Consider the following 18,784-nt stretch of genomic DNA (forward strand, 5'->3'; position numbering starts at 1 on the left):
ATGTTCCAGATCTATCCTAACAATGATATTTAAAGATGTTCTCTTGACACAGAAAAGTAATAGCACCCACTAAAACCAAAGGCAAATGTGAAGAACATCCCAGTAAAATGAAAACAGAAGACTAAATCAAACAACCAAAAACCCATTGCTAACAGGACAGGATGAAATTATCACCTATTCATATTAACTCTGAATGTAAATGGTTTAAACTCATCAATCAAACATAGATGGGCACTCTGGATTGGAAAAAAGCAAAACCGATTTATCTGTTGCCTACAGGAGACACATCTCAACAACAAAGATCAGCAGAAACTTCATCTCATGGATTTTGATGTTTTGTTTTTTTTTTCATTTCCTCAAAATAGTTTTTCTGTTGTATTAAATTCTTCTATGACTCATACATCATATAGTAGCATTAATTCATGAAGGGAGTTCTTCATTTTCATTTCTCAGCGACACATTAGTCATTCAGCAGCATGTTATTTAACTTCATGGTGATAATTCCCTTTTTTTCCTTTTTCTTCTAGTAGATTTTGTTTCGTGGCCTTTCATTTAAGGAGCTATATAGTAACAGTGTAAAAGAGATTGTAACACCCAGATCTCAGGATACAATGCAGTATGCTTCTATACTTTCAGACCAAGGATGAACTTCCAAGGAAACTGCAAACTCTTTCTTTACAATACGATGCTGGACTCTCTGCCATTGTTCATGCCTGCAATGATGAACTTATCATTGTTTATGAAGAAATATATAGTATTGTAATAATATATGAGAAATCAGTTTGTTGGCAAAGGGAATTTAGGGAAATGGTCAGAAACATCCCAGAGCCTATGAATTGTATCATAAAATAATAAGGATAATGATAAAATGAAAAACAAGAAATAAAATCTTAAACAATCATAAAAAGAAGTTAGTCACATCTCCAAGATGTACAGAAAAGCAGTTGTAAATACATATTTAAAATTCGATTATATTCTACATTACAAAAACCAAAACAAGCAATATTTAGAAACAAATATGTAGAGAACATGAGCCTCACATTCCAAGTATTTAGGGAAGAGAAACCTAATGTTTAGGTCTGCTGCCTTTCCCACTAGGTCCAAATGCATAGCTCAGGCACTGGAATGAGACTTTTCTTCAGCAGCTTGTGCATGGCTCTCCTAATGTGCCTGTTCCTCAGGCTGTAGATAAAGGGGTTGATCATGGGGGTGACCATCGTGTACACCAATGAAGCCAAGGCACAGTTCTTAGTAGAAAGTGAGAAAGTTGAACTGAGATACGCAGCAATGACTGTTGCAAACAAACTACTGTCAAGTGAAAGCCACAAGTGGAGAAGGCTTTGTACATGCCACCTGGTGATGGGATCCTCAGAACGGAAGAGACAATTTTATAGTAAAAGATCCCTGATATAGGGACCATGTCATATATGATGCTTACAATGTATGTGACTATGTCATTGCTGAAGGTGTCGGAGCAAGTAAGGTTGAGAAGTTGAGAAGGGTCACAGAAGAAATTAGAAATCTCCACTCCGCTGAAGCAAGTAACCCCCAGGACCACCAAATTCTGCAACACGGAATCCAAAAAGCTGGCCATAAAGGACAATAAAAGTAGAAAGCCACAGTGGTGAGGTTTCATGATGACCTGGTAATGCAGGGGGTGACAGATAGTGACAAGCCGGTCATAGGCCATCACCATCAACAGCAAAACATCCATTGTCGCAAATATGGCTAACATAGATACCTGAGTCAGGCAGCCTCCATAAGAAGTCACTGTGCTGTGAGTGTGGATGTCCTCAATCATCTTGAGAACTGTGGTGGAGGTGAGACCCACATCAGCCAGGGACAGGCTGCAAGTGTACATGGGCTGGAAGAAGTACATGGGTGTGTGCAGGTGAGGGTCCGACTTAACAACCAGGATGATGAGTAGGTTGTCAATCACTGAGACTAGATACATGGGCAGGAAAAACCCAAAGACAAAGTTCTATAGTTCCTGGTCCTCTGAGAAGCCAAGGAGATGAAATTCTGAAACACATGTGAGATTTTGTATTTCAATGTAACCTGGGAGTAAAGATTATTATAATAAAATAATTTCAAAAAATAAGAATAAAAAAAGAATCAAAGTGTCTTTATGGATAGCAACATTATACTGCAATGGAGTGAGCAGCAGCAAAATGAACGTGATTGGTTCCATGGCACTAACAACTATGTGACTTAGACTATGTATACGTGCACTCATAAAAGCAAGGGTTGCATTATCTAAGCACTTGATTGGATTTATCCTGATAGGAAAATTCATTTTTTCATGTATTTTTTTATTCTTTGGTTTCCTGAAGTCCCTTAGTGATCTCTTCTTCTTTGGGAGCCAGGCAAAAGGAGACTCCTCAAAAATTTAATTTTATAACAATGTTTCATAGGCTCCGATGTTCCCCCTTCCCCTCTTTTTGTCCTTCCCCCATGGTAGATTGCTCCACCTTATTGCAGTATTACAATTCAAATCTAGTCTTGTTTCTTTCCATGCAAGCAGGTGCCTTGCATAGTGTCCAGTATCTTATTGCCCAGCTGAATTCAACAGTTTCTTGGGGAAACCAAATCTGGCCTGGAGACATAGCTGGCAGATTATTGTTCCGACCAATTAAATGCCATAACATAACATCAACAACAGTTTCAAACATTATGGGGTTAATTAATATTGTAATACTATATTTCACAGGTACCCTTTTACAAATTGACAGCATTTCAACTTAAATTAAGACAAACATGTGGTATCTGACCTTTTGGGATTGACTCATTTCCCTTAGCATGATGGTTTCCAGTTGGGCCCATTTGGCCACAAAGAACCGCATTTCATTTTTTTTTTTAATAGCTGAGTAGTATTCCATGGAGTAAATAAACAATAGCTTTCTTATCCAGTCTTCTGTTGATGGGCATTTTGGTTGCTTCTAAGGTGTTGCAATTATTGATTGTGCTGCTATGAACATGGGGGTGCATGTAAGTTTCTCGTGTAGCAGGTGTTTTGGATATATTCCTAGGAGTACTATTGCTGGATCGTATGGTATGAAGATTTTGAGTTGTTTGAGTGTTCTCCATACTGATTTCCATAGAGGCTGCACCAATGTGCAGCCCCACCAGCAATGGAGAAGTGTTCCCTTTTCCCCACAACCTCGCCAACAAGTATTGTTGGTGGTTTTTTATATATGAGCTATTCTTACTGGTGTTAGGTCGTACCTCATTGATGTCTTAATTTGGATTTCTCTTATTGATAGGGAACTTGAGCATTTTTTCATATGTTTGCCATTTGGGTTTGTTCCTTTATGAAATGTCTGCCCATTTCCTGTGCCCATTTTTTGAGTGGTGTGTTTGTTTTGGTTTTTTGGTTGTTTTGAAGTTCTTTGTATATTCTGGAAATTAGCCCCCTATCACCTATGTAGTGTGCAAAGATCTTCTCCCATTCTGTGTGTTGTTTTCTTTTGTTTCTTTTTCTTTTTCTTTCTTTTTTTTTTTTTTTACTTTGCTGATTGCTTCCCTTGCTATGCAGAAGTCTGATATAGTCCCATTTGTTTATACAAATGGGAAGGTCTCTTCAAGAAATGCTGTGGGGACAACTGGCTAATAGCCTGCAGAAACCAGAAGATAGACCCGCATCTCTCACCATACACTAAGATCAAATCTAATTGAATAAAAGATCTAAAGCTAAACCCAGAAGCCTTCAAACTTTTGGAAGAAAATGTAGGAAACACTCTGCAAGAGCTAGGTGTATGCCCTGACTTTCTAAATAGAACACCAAAAGCAATAGCAATCAAGGCAGGTTATGTTTTAATGCATTGAGACAAATATTGATTTTGTAATGATAACAACAATATCTAAGCTTTATTTTGCTCACCTTCAATTCTCTGTTATCAGCAGAAATCTTCCATGACAGGCTTACTGACTGCTCAAAGCAGCTGTGACAAAGAGACATCAATTCTAAAAGCTGACAGGGCCTTGTGTCACGGGTCCTACGAACCCACGCAGCAGAAGGAAAGTGGTCAGTGCAGTAGACCTAATTCCAAACAGCATTGTCTCTGTGTCTGCTGTATCAGAGATCACTGTTACCCCCACAGTCATCAAACATTTCCAGACATGTTCCAGAGGTCACAACATGAATGCCTCAGAGATTCCTCGTTAATCTCACTGCCTATTCTGAAGCTTATTCACATGAAGTAGAGTGATTATAAGAGTTGTGCAAGAAGTTGAAGGCTGAGGAGAAATTTCAGAGTCGAGTCAACATTGAGCTCGGCCATGTATGAACTGTACCTGCCCCATCTGTGAACTTTGCATTCTGTTATGATTTACTGGCTGTTGCCCACTGTGGTCTACAGGAAAACAGAAAGGGACGGCACAGTGAGCAGGCATGAAATGATTGCTCGGGATATCAGAGGGGTAGAGTGTCCATGTTCCATGGGGTCAGGAAGCCAGCTTCTGATTCAGAATTGGCTTCACCTTCTTATACCTGACAACTTGCTACAAAGAAAGCTACCCCAAACCTGCGGGGCTCCTCTGCTCTTACACAAAGTAAAAAGAACCTGTAGCTTGAAGCATGATATAGCAGGTATCAGCAACCGACTTAGGACATTTTATGTAGCAGAATGAAGCTAATTCAGACACTTGTTTCAAATGCTCATGGCACTATTATTCCTGGGTTCCTTGCCATCATTTCCCTGATCCTTTTGGGGGATTCAGGTAAGGGTTCCTAATAAGTGCATGCCAGTGGGAAGATACTGTTATGAAGGAAGAAAATCTCTGAGATCTTTGAGACATTAATGAAAACCAAGTTTATAAAAAAAAAAAAAAAACTTCACAACTTATTGAGCTAAAACATCCCTTCCCCTTTGTACCTCCCACCTGTCATTTTCTTCCTCATAATGAGAAAATAATGTTCCTGGCATTCCCAGATTCCTTTTTGGTCACTCTGAATCTCTCTGCTGTCTCTCTCAGCACTTGCTAAGACGTACCTACTCTCAGCTGAAGCATACCCCCAGGTAAGGGCTCTACTGTTCCTTTTCTTCTTGTTGTGCAGGGCTGCCTCACGTTCTTGACTCTGGGTGGGAAAAGAGACAGCAACTGATTTCATTCGGTGAGCAATGAGGGTAGACGCTCTCTCTCCAGGACTGGGCCTCCCAACACAGAGGAGCCAGGGAATGGACACACTCTTAAGATATTTACTGCACCAACCAGGCAGACTTTTTAAATTCTTTTATTTATTTGAAAGCAGAAACACAAAGGTAGAGAAGGAGCCCATTTTCTCTTCCCAAACATCCCTTTTTGGCTGGATGTCCTGGACAAAGACGAACTAAGATCCCAACTTGGGTCTCTCATTTCATTTTATTATATATTTTCTTTCCATTTATAATAAGTTTAATCTCAATAAGTAGTTCATAAACTACACTTTGGCATAGTGATATCAGAAACATGGTAGGCTAGAAATTCGCAAATCTTCATTTTCTACACAGACTTGACTTAACACATACAGATTGAAACACATTTGTAACAACTCCATAATCCAGCTAAGAGACTGCATCACCTCAGAAGCACACAAAACCAAAGAAAAGTGTTTCAGAGTAAGAGCATTTATTGCATTGTAGCTCCAAGGTCCTCTCAGTGCCAGAAGCAATGAGAAGATCCTCAACTCTGAGCATCTCCCTTGGAAAGCTGCGGTGTAATGCAGCACCTGCTGTGGCAGTTATCACACTACTAATGGCCCTAAAATCCCATATGGACACCATTTTGAAACCTGGCTGTCCCATTTGTACTTTAGCTCCCTCAAATGCTCCTGGGAGAGTGACCCAAGCTTTTGGGCTGATGAACCCGTATAGGGAAGCTCCTGGCTCCTGCCCCACCCCCAGTCATTATAGCCATTTGATACATGACACACGCTAAAAACTTTGCTCACATTTTCCAGAAACTTTATTGTATGTGATGGGTCCATTTTCCCGGTCTTCTTCTTCTTTTTTTTTTTTTTTCACTCTGTCTCTTCTTCTTCCTCTGTAATTGTGCATTTCAATTCAATTAATTAAATGATATAAAAGAAATCTGGAAATGTGAGTCTGTCAAAGAAATAAATTAGAAAATCTTTGTAAAATAATAGAGGTATTTTGTTTTTGTTTGGTGCCAGGGAAGACCAAATTCAAAATGGAGTCCCAATCTTCCTATGCATCATTATGTATATTTTCCAATCATGTCCTCCTGGTTCATGGAATGCAGTTCTGTAAAAGGGACAAGGAAGTATATCTGAAATCTTTCCAGAGGAAAATACATACATGAATATACACATTCCAAGATTATACATAGTTCCATCTTCTTTTCACCCAGAATATACCCATCAAACCATTAGCCTAGCAGTCAAATGTTCCTTCAAGAAAATTGTCTATATTGTGTCTTGGTTACATTTCCACCTCACAGCCTCATGAGGTCCACAGCCAACTCGTCCAAAGGTGACCCTTGTCTCTCCTAGTTGGAAAGTCTCAATAAGCTGTAGCCAGTCATTCTGTGGCAAAAATGCAAGGCTGATTCTGTGTGTAATCATGGGTTTAATCAAATCTTCGGCCACAGGGATATCAGTAAGACGAGAGAAAAAGAAGTCTTAATTCTTCAGTCTCCCAACAGTCATTACTCAACAGGACATTTGGACCAAATTCCAAGCTATCTTTGTAAGAACTGTATAAGCCAGTTCAGAGATTGTGTCACTCTCGGGGAACACAAAGCCAAGGAAAACTCTATCAGACTGGATAATGGCATTGCTTTTCTAAAGCTAAGAGACCTTAGTTAAGTGGAAACACATACAGTGGTTTGAGTGATAACTAAATGGAAAAGTGAACATCATGTCCATATACAGTCAATGTTAGAGTGAGCACAGATCATTGAAGCCACAATTGTATAATATTCTTATTATTTATGATAAATATTATTTTTATTTATTTATTTTTATTGAAAAGGCAGAGCTGAATGTGAAGACAAAGAAATTGATGAATTTCCTGAAAAATCAATGGGTCAAAAATGATCACAGGGTTACTCAGAAATACACAGAAAACAATCATTGTGACAAAAAAAAAAAAATTCCATGCCTAACATGGTTGAAAAAATTTCAAACACATCAAGATTTTGAAGAGAAATCAAATGAGTTTAGAAGAGGTTCTTTCTTCATGGCTCCTGGCTAAAGAGCAGTCCAGTTCTGCTCATTGTGGCCATTCGGGAAGTAAATGAGCTGATGGAAGATCTATCTATCTGTCTATCTATCTGTCTATCTATCTATCTATCTATCTATCTATCTATCTATCTATCTATCTACCTTTCCCTCCTATGTGTTTAACTCTGCCTCTCAAAATAAAATTAAAGGAAGGATAAGAATAAAAGGAAGGAAATAAGCATGAAAAGGAAGGAATGAAAAGTAGAAATTCTCCTCAACAAAGAGCTAAGGAAGAGCAAGTCCATGCTGTTACTTTACAAAAATAAACCTGAGTCAAGCATCTTAAATCAAAATGCCTGCTGGCTTAGTGGATTTAAAACCTGGATAGAAAGGATTGAGGAAGCTATTCAATGTCAATACAAAGAAAACAATACAGGGGTAGTCATTCTAATATCCTCAAAACGTTCAGGGCTTCGCACAATTTCAAACAAATTTGTTGGTGAAGGTCTTTCCCTGTGGGAAATCTACCAGAAAACTGAGAGAAGATTTTTTTTTTTATGACTAAGCAGGGAACACAAGGACTATATAAACATTTGGGACTAGACCAAGTCAATGAAATAAACTGCATCCTGCAAAGTAAATTACTTAACCCTCTTTAAAGATGTAGAGATATTTGATTTTCCACAATGCAATTCAAAATACTCATCTTAAAGAAGGTCAGCAACCTGGGTCCAGTGCAATAGCCTAGTGGGTAAAGTCCTTGCCTTGAATTCACTGGGATCGCATATGGGATCAAGTTCTAATCTTGGATGGGAATAAGAGTGTTTTCTTGAAGACTATGCACATGGCTCTCTTGATGTCCCTGTTCCTCAGGCTGTAGATAAAAGGGTTGAGCATGGGGGTGATCACACTGTACATCAGTGAGGCCAAGGCAACCTTCCCAGCAGAACCAGAGAAAGATGAACTGAGATACACACCAATGCCTGTTCCATAAAATAAGCAAACCACTGTCAGGTGAGAGCTGCAGGTGGAGAATGCTTTGTATCTGCCACCTGGAGATGGAACCCTCAGAATGGAAGAGACAATTTTATAATAAGAGAAAAGGATTCCTGACAAAGGGAGGAAGCCATATACGATGCTTACAATACATGTGACTATGTCACTGCTGAGGGTGTCAGAACAACTAAGGTTGAGAAGTTGAGTGGGATCACAGAAGAAATTAGAAATTTCTACTCTTTTGAAGCATGTGACTTGTAATACCATAAAATTATAAAGTAGGGAATCAAAAAGGCTGGCCACAAATGACAGCAAAAGTAGGATGCCACAGCGGTGGGAATTCATGATGATCTGGTAATGCAGGGGGTGACAGATGGCAACAAACCGGTCATAGGCCATCACTGTTAGAAGGAAATCATCCATGTCTCCACATGTAATAAAGAGAGACATCTGAGTCAGGCAGCCGGTATAAGAAATGACCATGCTATGGGTGAGGATGTCCACAATCATCTTGGGAACCGTGGTGGAGGTGAACCCCATGTCAGCCAAGGACAGGCTGCAGAGGAAGAAGTACATGGGTGTGTGCAGGTGGGAGTCTGAGGTGACAGCCAGGATGATGAGCAGGTTCCCAAGCACCGTGACCAGGTACATGGAGAGGAACAGTCCCAGGAGGACGGGCTGCAGCTCTGGATCCTCGGAGAAGCCAGTGAGATGGAATTCTGAGACAACACGTGTGAGATTTCTGATTTCCATATCACCTGAGAACCTTGTGTAAAAGAGAATAGTGTGAGTTTCTGGGAAGTCAGGTATATGACAATTGGACATATTTTCAGTTCTGTTCATCATGGATATAACACATGGGTAACTCTCAACTTGGTAGAATAAATAGGATTGGAAGTTAAAGTTTTTCTGGCAATATTATTTTGAAATTTGTGAGTACTGAGCTGTGTTTTCTTTCCAAGTGTTCAAGACATCTAGCTCCATTCCATGCTTGGCAATGATACAACCTATGCCTTTTGACTCAACAGTTGCAAACTCTACCATCCACAACCCTTACACAATTGGTTTCCTCTATGTTGACCTTCTTCTGCATGCCTTCTATGTACCCTGTTCTATTGACCCTCAGCAGAAAAAATTTATTGGCCATAAATTTAGGTTGAACATGCCACTGATCATACTCAAAATCACCTAAATATGTTCAAAAATAAGTAGTGCCCTTCCCATTTAAGCATAAAATTGGTTCTTGATAGCTCAGTATTATTTTTGGTCAGTGTTTTGTCATCCCTCAGGTTTTTCAAGCCCCTCCATGATCATTTCTCTTTGAGAGTCAACACCATGGGACACCCCAAAATACCTACAATTTCCCTGTCAGGACCAACAGAGAAGCTGACAGCTGTAACTTCACTGAGGTCTCCAATAGAGCTCACAGGAACCCACCTGCTCTGGCTTACCACTGCCTCTCACAGTCCACACTGACAGGAGACTGACTCACAACTAGGAAGCAACACGAGTGGGAGAAAAAACTTGCTATCCCAGAGAAATATTCCCTGCCATGTGCAGCTAACACAGATCATCCAAATGTGTAGGAACGAAATGGTCACTTTGGGATAGGGTGATCACTGGAACCTATGTTTATATGCACGTAGAATTGCCATCCTCTTGGGTTTCAAGTGTTGAAAATCATACTTAGTGGTAAATTAAGCCCCAGAATATTGAGTGGATATAAGTCGCAAATGTGGCTGAATGGAGACAGGTGTGTTAGGGGAAGCAAAGGAATGAGGTAAATGTGATTCTCTTGAAATATACCTAAAGAATGAAAAAAAAATGTTCTCTATATTAATAAGATATATAACATTTAGAAATAAAATATTTCACATATAACTTCTATCCCCCAGTGCCTGCCAAATTATGTCATATGCGGTTTATTTTGCTGTAAATATCCCCATAAAATCACAGATCACAAATACTGCATCCTGTAACTCAATCACTTGGTGGTAATGGATTGTCTAGAAATTTCAGATTCTAAAAAGCGAATGCAAATGTTTAACCATACCTAATGAGTTCAGCATACTATCTCACATGGAAAAGCTGTATTTTCCTAAAATGATTTTTTTTCTCAAATTTTACTTCTTTTTATGTAGAAGCCTGGTAGCTCTGACGTACGGTTTTATGGCCAACCCCTTTACTTATACTTGAATTGTTTGGTATTAGGCAAAGCCCAAAGGCAGCATAGAGTCCCAGGCTCCCTGTGCACAATTAAAATTTTTTCATGTTATTCCTTCCTGATTCATGGATTGTAATTCACCAGTTGGCAACCCCAAAGCAATTCTAGTTTGTGAATAGCATGGTTTATACTCAGACCAAGAAAAAGAAAAATTGCAAAAGAAGAAATCAGACAAAATAATATGAACACACCTTAGCAATATGCTTATCACACAGAGTGAACAATAATTATGGACATTAGGGGCTTAGTGTAAGAAATTTCTGTAATTTTTTTTATCATTTTCATCCCCTTTTCATTTTTATTTCATAGAAAGAAAGAGCCCTCCTCCATTCATAGGTTCACTCCATAAACTACCCACAGTACCTGGGCTGCATCAAGCTAAAACCAAATGCCAGAAATCACAGCCAAGTCTCCTGTGTAATGGCAGAAACTCAGGCACCTGTGCCAAAACGTGGCAGCTCCCAAGGTGCACATGAACAGGAAATGGACCCAAAGTGCAGTAGCTGGGACATGGATCAGGCACTGTGACATGGGATACAGGCTTCCCAAGCTGAGGCCTAACCCACAGCAACATAATACACACCCCTTGTGTCAGCACTGATTTCAGAGCACTGATATAATTTTGTTTAAAAGCAGAATGAAATGTGTGTATAGTTCTTTTAAGTGTACTACACTTACTGCTGCTAAATCCACTTGAAGTCTTTCTGTAAGTTTCACACATCTGCTTTAAGTACTGGATCTGTCCCACCATTGCCTGAGAGGACATCAGTTGGCTGGTCTTTCATTATGACTGCATTTTCAAAATGTATGTTCTGCTTTCCATGTCTCACACATCAATATTTGTAAATTGTAAGGTCAAAACGTTAATTTTAGTTGTAAAATGAGAAGACAGGCATGCTTACTACTCTCCAGCTGTGTTTGTTCTCCTTGGGCGGGAAAAGCAATCACTGTCTACTGCATTATTGTAAGAGAGATGATCGTTGGGCCCGGCACAGTGGCCTAGTTGCTAAAGTCATCACCTTGAACGCGCTGGAATGCCAAATGGACGTGTTTCTATCCCAGCAGCCCCACTTCCCATCCAGCTCCCTGCTTGTGGCCTGGGAAGGCAATTGAGGACAGCCCAGAACTTTGGGATCCTGCACCCGCCTTGGAGACCCGGAAGAGGTTACGGGTTCTCGGCTATGGACTGGCTCAGCACCGGCTATTCTGGTCACTTGGGGAGTGAATCATTGGACGGAAGTTCTTCCTCTCTGTCTCTCCTCCTTCCTGTATATCTGACTTTGTAATAAAAATAAATAAATAAAACTTAAAAAGAGAGAGGGAGAGAGATGATCATTATCACACAGTGTGACATCTGATAGCATTTCTTTCATGAGAACGCACTAGGAAAGCTAATCTCATGAGGGGTATGTTGATTTCATTTTGCATGAGTGGAGGAACCACAGTGATGAGAAAGATATAAGGAAATCATGATTCTACTCCTGGATCGTTCACCCAGGATACACACATACAAACATGTCTTCACCCTACTGTAATTTCATTGTCTTCCGCACATAGAACAACTCATATCTATGACAGGTCAAGCAAGCAGGGGAAGTTAAAATGAATTATCTTGTTCTCATTTTTACAAGACAGATTTTTGTCACAGAAATGCCAAGGTTCTTATGAATATCATTGTCAAAGGAAATGGGGGTGGCAATGTCTCAGTCAGGTATACCATCTGTCTTTTCACTTCCATTTGTTTTATTGTACACCTGAAGATCTCCGCCATAGGTCATCACTACTCATGAAAAAAGAGTTATGCAGTAGACCTCACTCAGTGAACTTACAAGACACTCTGTCCTTCTCAGAGACACAAGCCCACACTATTCTCATACTCCAACACATCTCTGCTTCCTTGGGAAGTTCTTAAAAGGACTCATGATGGCACCCAGTGTATGGAAGCCACAGCGACTAGGGCTGGTTATTGTGAACCAAGAATGACTCTGTTCAATGTGTAACACAGAGTCTTGTGATGTCCCCTCTGTTTAAATGACACTTCCAGTTCAGGAACTCAGGAAAAAGAGACAGTCATTCTTCCCCAAACACACCCAAAGTACGTTTGTGAGGGCATACTTTGGCTCTAAAAACATTTTTGAAAAGTGAAGAACTAATTTTATTTAATATTTAAGCAATTTGTGGATTAAAATGTTCATAATTGGAAAGAAAGATAGATAGATAGATAGATAGATATTAAACTTGCATGTTGTTATTTTAGCACGTTTGTTTCAGAATTAGCTCAAAATGCTCATTTTGTTTTCCTTGGAAATCTTTACTTCCTTTCTTAGAATAACAGGAGCAGCAAGTGCCATACAGCAATAAAAAAGCACAATATTAGGCCAATTTCTAACTTTATTTTGTCCATCTTTGATGTATTGTTTCAAATAGCTATCCTCCACTATAGGGTCATTGATTTCCCTAAGCAGTTGCACCACTGAGGCACCCATTCTGAAAGCTGACAGTGCCCAGTGTCAGAGATCCTGAGAACCCACCACACAGAAGTGAAATGGTCGGTGAAGTGGACATGATTCCAAAAAACATGGTCTCTGGATCTGCTGCGTTGAGACCTCCCCTCTGCCCCATTCATCAGAAAGTTTCAGCAGAAATCCACATATCATGACATCAGGTACCTACCTCTGAGGTCCGTTGTCCATCACTCTGCTTTTTCTATGGTAAATTTGGAATCTAATGACTCAGTTCACATTGCTTTACTTCATGCGAAGCAGTGTGATCCCATGACATGTGTAAGAGCTTGAAGGCTGAAGTGAAATCTCAGAGAAAGATCTAGACGGAGATCAGCCTTGTGTAACCATGTGCCCAATTCTTGATTCAGAATTGGCTTCCTTTTCGTTTACCTGACAACCTGCTACAAGGAAAGCTACATAAAAGTGCTGAGCTCCTCTCTTCTTACACAAAGTAAAAAGAACATGTGCAATGCACCTTGAAGCATTATGTAGTCAGATAAAGCAGTGTACTTAGGACACAGAGTTCAGATGCTGCTCTCAAATGTCCATGATGCTCCGCTTCCTGGCATTCCTCATCACCATCTCCCTGGTCATGCTTAGAGATTTGAGAAAAGTGTATGCTGACTCAGTTCCTACAGTCATGAAGGGAATGCCAGTGGGAAGATGTCGATCTGAAGAAAAGAAAACATCAAAATGAAATCTCTTTTGAGATACTGATGAGAACCAAGTTCATCAAACTTCACTGTTATGGGTCCAACATTGTATTCTAGTGGCTAATGTTCTCACCTGAATGCACTGGGAATCCATGGACACAAGTTTGTATACTGGTGGCCCTGCTTTCCAGCTCCATGTTTGTCCCTTGGGAAAGCAGTAGAGGACTGTCCAAGATTTGGGGATCACAGAAGAAGCTCCTAACTCCTGGTTTTGGATCAACTCTGATCCTTGCATTGCAACCACTTGGGGAGTGAACCAGGGTTTGAAGATATTTCTCTGTAAGCCTCACTTTCCAATAAAATATCAATTTTTTAAAAAGCACAGTTTCCCAAGCTGAACTGTGCCCTGCACTCTTAGAAAAGCAACATGCTGAGAGAAGATTCGTCTTGAGAGTCCCAGATCCCTAACCATGCTCATCAGCACTTACCAGGCTGTGCTCAATGTCTGCTGAGACAGCACCCAGGGTGAGGGCTCCACCTCTCCTCTTTTTCCTAACATGCATGGTGCCTCATGCTCTTCACTCAGGAATAGAGAAGATACAGACTCAGTTCATGAGCTCCTCATGCAGAGGCTCTTAAGGCTATGGGTCATAGCAGAGAGCTGCCAGATTTCCACTGGTAAAGTCAAGGTCTTCAATTTCTCATTATTTCCATTGAATGACCCTGAAGGTTCAGTGCCCAGAGCTCCTCATTAGCCAGTAGGTCCAGAGTGTCCAAGTCTCTGAAGACTGGTGGATAGTGATGGAAGAGATAATAAGCAAAGTCAGTGTCCCTGGGACCAAGGCACAAGGCAGTTCACCTGTGCTCCTTTGCTGCTGATCGTCAAGTGGAGGATCTTGGCTTAAAACAGACTTTGGTTTTCAGTTTGAACTCAATGTGTCGATTCAGAATTTCTGTGCCAAAAATCCAATGTAACTGCAAAGTGACTGCAAACAAAGAGCCATGTACCAACTCCAATAAGTAAAATAGAACTGTAGACCTGTGGGTGACAGAGCTTAGAAACCTGCCCCAAGGGGAAGAATCTGTTAACCAGAAGTACAATGATCAAGAGCAAAAGAAGAGACAGAGGCACAATGAATATTACTGAAAACTCCCCTGCAAAGAAGCAAAAGCCTTTGTCAGTCTCAGAGTTAACTGAGGAAGACATCAAGAAAATGGGGGATACAGAATTCAAAACTTCTTATCAACAAGAAGCAAGTAAAGCAGGCATTCAAGAAATTCAAGGAATATGTCATACAGGAAATGAATCAAATGAAAGCTGATATATCAGAAACAAAGAATACAGCGGAGCAAATTATAAGGGCAGTGAAGAGTCTCCAAAATAGAATCAAGGATGCAAAAAAAAAATGTCAAAATTAGACATTTCCTGTCACCAGGGGAAACAAACAAGAAGCTGGAAGAAGGGCTAGATTAGACCAAAAAAAAAAAAAAATTCAAGAATTAAAAGACACTACTAAAAGATCAGATATAGGAGTTATGGGAGTTGCAGAAGGTGCAGAAACAGAAGCTGGTTTTTAAAAATGTAATCAATGCAATAATAAGGGGAAATTTCCCTAATCTAGAGAAAGAATTGGGAAACAAGATCCAGGAGGGCACAGAACTCCAAATAGAGTTGACCAAAAGCCATTTTCACCAGGACACATGATCATCAAGCTCTCTTCAATCAAACATAGGAAGCGATCCTTAAATGTGCACATGAAAAAAATCAACTAACATATAAAAGAATGTCAATTAAACTCACAGGAGACCTCTCACAGCAAACTGTTCAGGCCAAAAGAGAATGGAGCAGCATATGCCAGATTTTAAAAGCAAAAAATATGTTGGCCCAGGATAAAGTACCCGGCAAAACTTTCCTTTGTCTTTCATAAAATTATTTTGTAGTAAAAAAAAATTGAAAGAATATACCTTTTCCAAACCTGTCCTACAAATGATACTTAAAGATGTTCTCTTGACAGAGAAGAGGAATAGCTCCCACCAAAAACAAAGGCAAATATGAAGAACATCCCAGTAAAATAACAACAGAAGAATAAATCAGTAAACAATCTATTGCTAATATGAAAGGACCAAATTACTATCCATTGATATTAACCCTGAATATAAATGGATTAAATTCATCAATCAAGCATCATAGATTAGTAGACTGGATTAAACAACAAAACCCATCTATTTGTTGCCTACAGGAGACACATTTCACCAACAAATATCAGTGGAAATTATATCTCATGAATTTAAAATTTTATTAGTTTCATCTCTTTTTTTATTGCATTTAATTTTATAACAACGTTTCATAGGCTCTGATGGTCCCTCTTCCCCTCTTTTTGCCCTCCCCCCATAGTGGATTGTTCCACCTTATTGCAGTATTACAGTTCAAATCTAGTCTTATTTCTTTCAATGCAAGCATGTGCCTTTGCATAGTGTCCAGTATCTTGTTGCCCAGCTGAATTCAACAGTTTCTTGAGGAGACTAACTCTGGTCATCTCTTCAAAAGACATTCTTCTGGTCAAATTCTTCAATGACTCACAGATCATACAGTAGCATCATTTTCTTCAAGAAGGTTCTTGATTTTCTTTTTCTTCTGCGACCCATTAGTGATTCAGTGGCATGTTATTTAACCTCATGGTGTTGTTAATTTCTTTCTTTCTTCCTGTTGTTGATTTTGTTTTATGGCTTTTCATTTAAGGGGATGTATAGTAACTGTGTAATGGAGACTATTATATCTAGCAGCATGTTATTTAACTCCACGTCATTGTAAATTTCTATTTTTGATCCTGTTGTTGATTTTGTATTGTGGCTTTTCATTTAAGGGGATGTACAGTAACTGTGTAATGCCGATTATTATATCCAGAGGTGAGGATACAATGCAATATGCATCTCTACTTTCAGACAAATATGGACTCCTAATGAAACTGTTTACTATATCTTGACAAGAGGATGCTGGACTTTGCCAATGTCCATGCCTGCAAAGATGGACATATGACTGTGTATGAAACCATATAATTGTAATGATATAAGGAAACTCAGTGAGGACGGAAGGAATTGGGAAGGGGATAAGGGAAATCCTGGAACCAATGGAACTGTATCATACAATGATAATAATAAAATGAAGTAAAAATTTTTAAAAAGAATGAAATTCTACCTGCCTTTTCCAACCACAGTCCATTATGTTCAGTGAAATAAGTCAGTCCCAATTGACAAATATCATAATAATCCACCAACAACCTTTCAATACCAGAAGCCAGGGAGCCAAATAACAGTTCAATTCCCAAATCTTGAGTTCTCTCTGGAAAGAATAAGAGAAGCTCTAACCTTCATGCAAAATTCTGTCTTCTCAAAAGTTGCCAGTGGAATTGGTCTATGGCTTTCCTGAGTTATAGTGTCACAGTAAATATGGACTGTCTAAATTACTTTCCAAAGTAGATCCTACTCATGGCCTGGCAGGATTTAGATTTTGATCATTTTACTCCTACCAGATACATAAAATTATATCTTACCACTGATGCCTTTAACACATGTTCAATGTGGATGTCATTATTTCATGATGTGTGGTGAATCATTAAACAATAACTAGCTTCTAAAATATTTATTACATTTTATGCTAAATGCAAAATTAGACAGTTAAAGATTTTCCATCCACTGGCTCATTTTCCAAGTTTCCACAACTGCTGGAGCTAATGAGGAGCTAAGAGCTTCTCCCAGGGCTTCCAGATGCATACAGGGCCCCAAAGCTTTGGGCTGTGCTCCAGTGCTTTTGCAGGCTACAAGCAGAGAGCTGTATAGGAAGTGGGTCACCCGAACAGGATGCCTGGATCAGAAATAATAAACTACAGAGGAGTCTATAGGGAAATAAGATTCAGGAAAGCAGGGGTAGAAATACCTTTTAAAAAGCCATAACACTCCACATTAAAAAAGACCCAAACATGAAATATTCAGCCATAAATATGGAGAGCACAAAAGTCTGACATATCAAGTATTTAGCGAAGTATGAGATTGGCAGGTCTAATGCTTAGGTTTGTTGTCTTTCCCTGACTGCAGTACAATTGCATGACACAGGTACAAAAATGCATTCCTAAGAAGCCTCCTCATGGCCTTCCTGATGTCCCTGTTTCTCAGGCTGTAGACAAAGGGGTTTAGCATGGGGGTGACCACAGTGTACACCAGTGAGGCCAAAGCACTTTCCCCAGCAGAACCAGAGAAAGTTGAACTGAGATACACTCCTAGGCCTGTTCCATAAAATAAACAAAATACTGTCAGGTGAGAACCACAGGTGGAGAAGGCTTTGTATCTGCCACCTGGTGATGCGACCTTCAGAATGGAGGAGAAAATTTTATAGTAGGAGAAGAGGATCCCTGACATAGGGATAAAGCCATAAATGATTCCAATAAGATATATGACTATATCACTGCTGAGGGTGTCAGAGCAATTAAGGTTGAGAAGCTGAGAAGGATCACAGAAGAAATTAGGAATCTCCAAATCCTTGAAGCAAACTGTGCACCAGGGAATCCAAAAGGCTGGCCACAAAGGACAATGACACTAAGATGCTGCAGTGGCAGGGGTTCATGATGACCTGGTAATGCAGGGGGTGACAGATGGCAACAAACCGGTCATAGGCCATCACTGTCAGAAGGAAATCATCCATGCATACAAAGAGGAGAAACACAGACATCTGTGTGAGGCAGCCAGCATAGGAGATGACTGTACTCTGCGTGACAATGTCCACAATCATCTTGGGAACCGTGGTGGAGATGAACCCCACGTCAGCCATGGACAGGCTGCAGAGGAAGAAGTACATGGGTGTGTGCAGGTGAGAGTCAGAGGTGACAGCCAGGATGATGAGCAGATTCCCAAGCACTGTGACCAGGTACATGGAGAGGAACAGTCCCAGGAGTAGGGGCTGCAGTTCTGGGTCCTCGGAGAAGCTCATGAGATGAAATTCTGAGACATGTGTGAGATTTCTGTTTTCCATATCACCTGGGAACCTTGTGTAAAAAAAAAAAATAGTGTGAGTTACAGGAAAAACAGTTAAATGGGAATCATACATATTATCACTTCAGTATCAAGGATATGACACAGGAGTAATTCTTAGGTTGGTAGAATCAATAGAATTAAAAGTTCATTGCTGCAACAATATTTTGAAAATGATGATATTTAGGGATGTGTAGTTTTCATAATTTTTAAGACTCCCACT

At 39.8% G+C, this 18,784-nt stretch overlaps 1 protein-coding gene and 2 pseudogenes across 1 annotated transcript; all 3 read right to left on the reverse strand.

The window, feature by feature from the left end:
• Positions 1–1,094: 1,094 nt before the first annotated feature.
• Positions 1,095–4,900, reverse strand: LOC121171832 (annotated as a pseudogene).
• A 3,054-nt stretch (positions 4,901–7,954) lies between these two features.
• LOC121171833 (olfactory receptor 18-like) lies at positions 7,955–8,911 on the reverse strand. The gene has a single exon (XM_041003557.1). The coding sequence runs from the start codon at positions 8,909–8,911 to the stop codon at positions 7,955–7,957; it is 957 nt and encodes a 318-aa protein (XP_040859491.1).
• Positions 8,912–17,595: 8,684 nt separating this feature from the next.
• Positions 17,596–18,559, reverse strand: LOC121171834 (annotated as a pseudogene).
• Between the last annotated feature and the right edge of the window lie 225 nt (positions 18,560–18,784).

Source organism: Ochotona curzoniae, unplaced genomic scaffold (assembly GCF_017591425.1).
Source record: "Ochotona curzoniae isolate NIBS_2020 unplaced genomic scaffold, NIBS_Ocur_1.0 scaffold_274, whole genome shotgun sequence".
Taxonomy (NCBI): Eukaryota; Metazoa; Chordata; class Mammalia; order Lagomorpha; family Ochotonidae; genus Ochotona; species Ochotona curzoniae.

Bases quoted from the DNA above. Each gene is read 5' to 3' on its own strand.
- LOC121171833 (XM_041003557.1), bottom strand. From the start codon at position 8,911: ATGGAAATCAGAAATCTCACACGTGTTGTCTCAGAATTCCATCTCACT.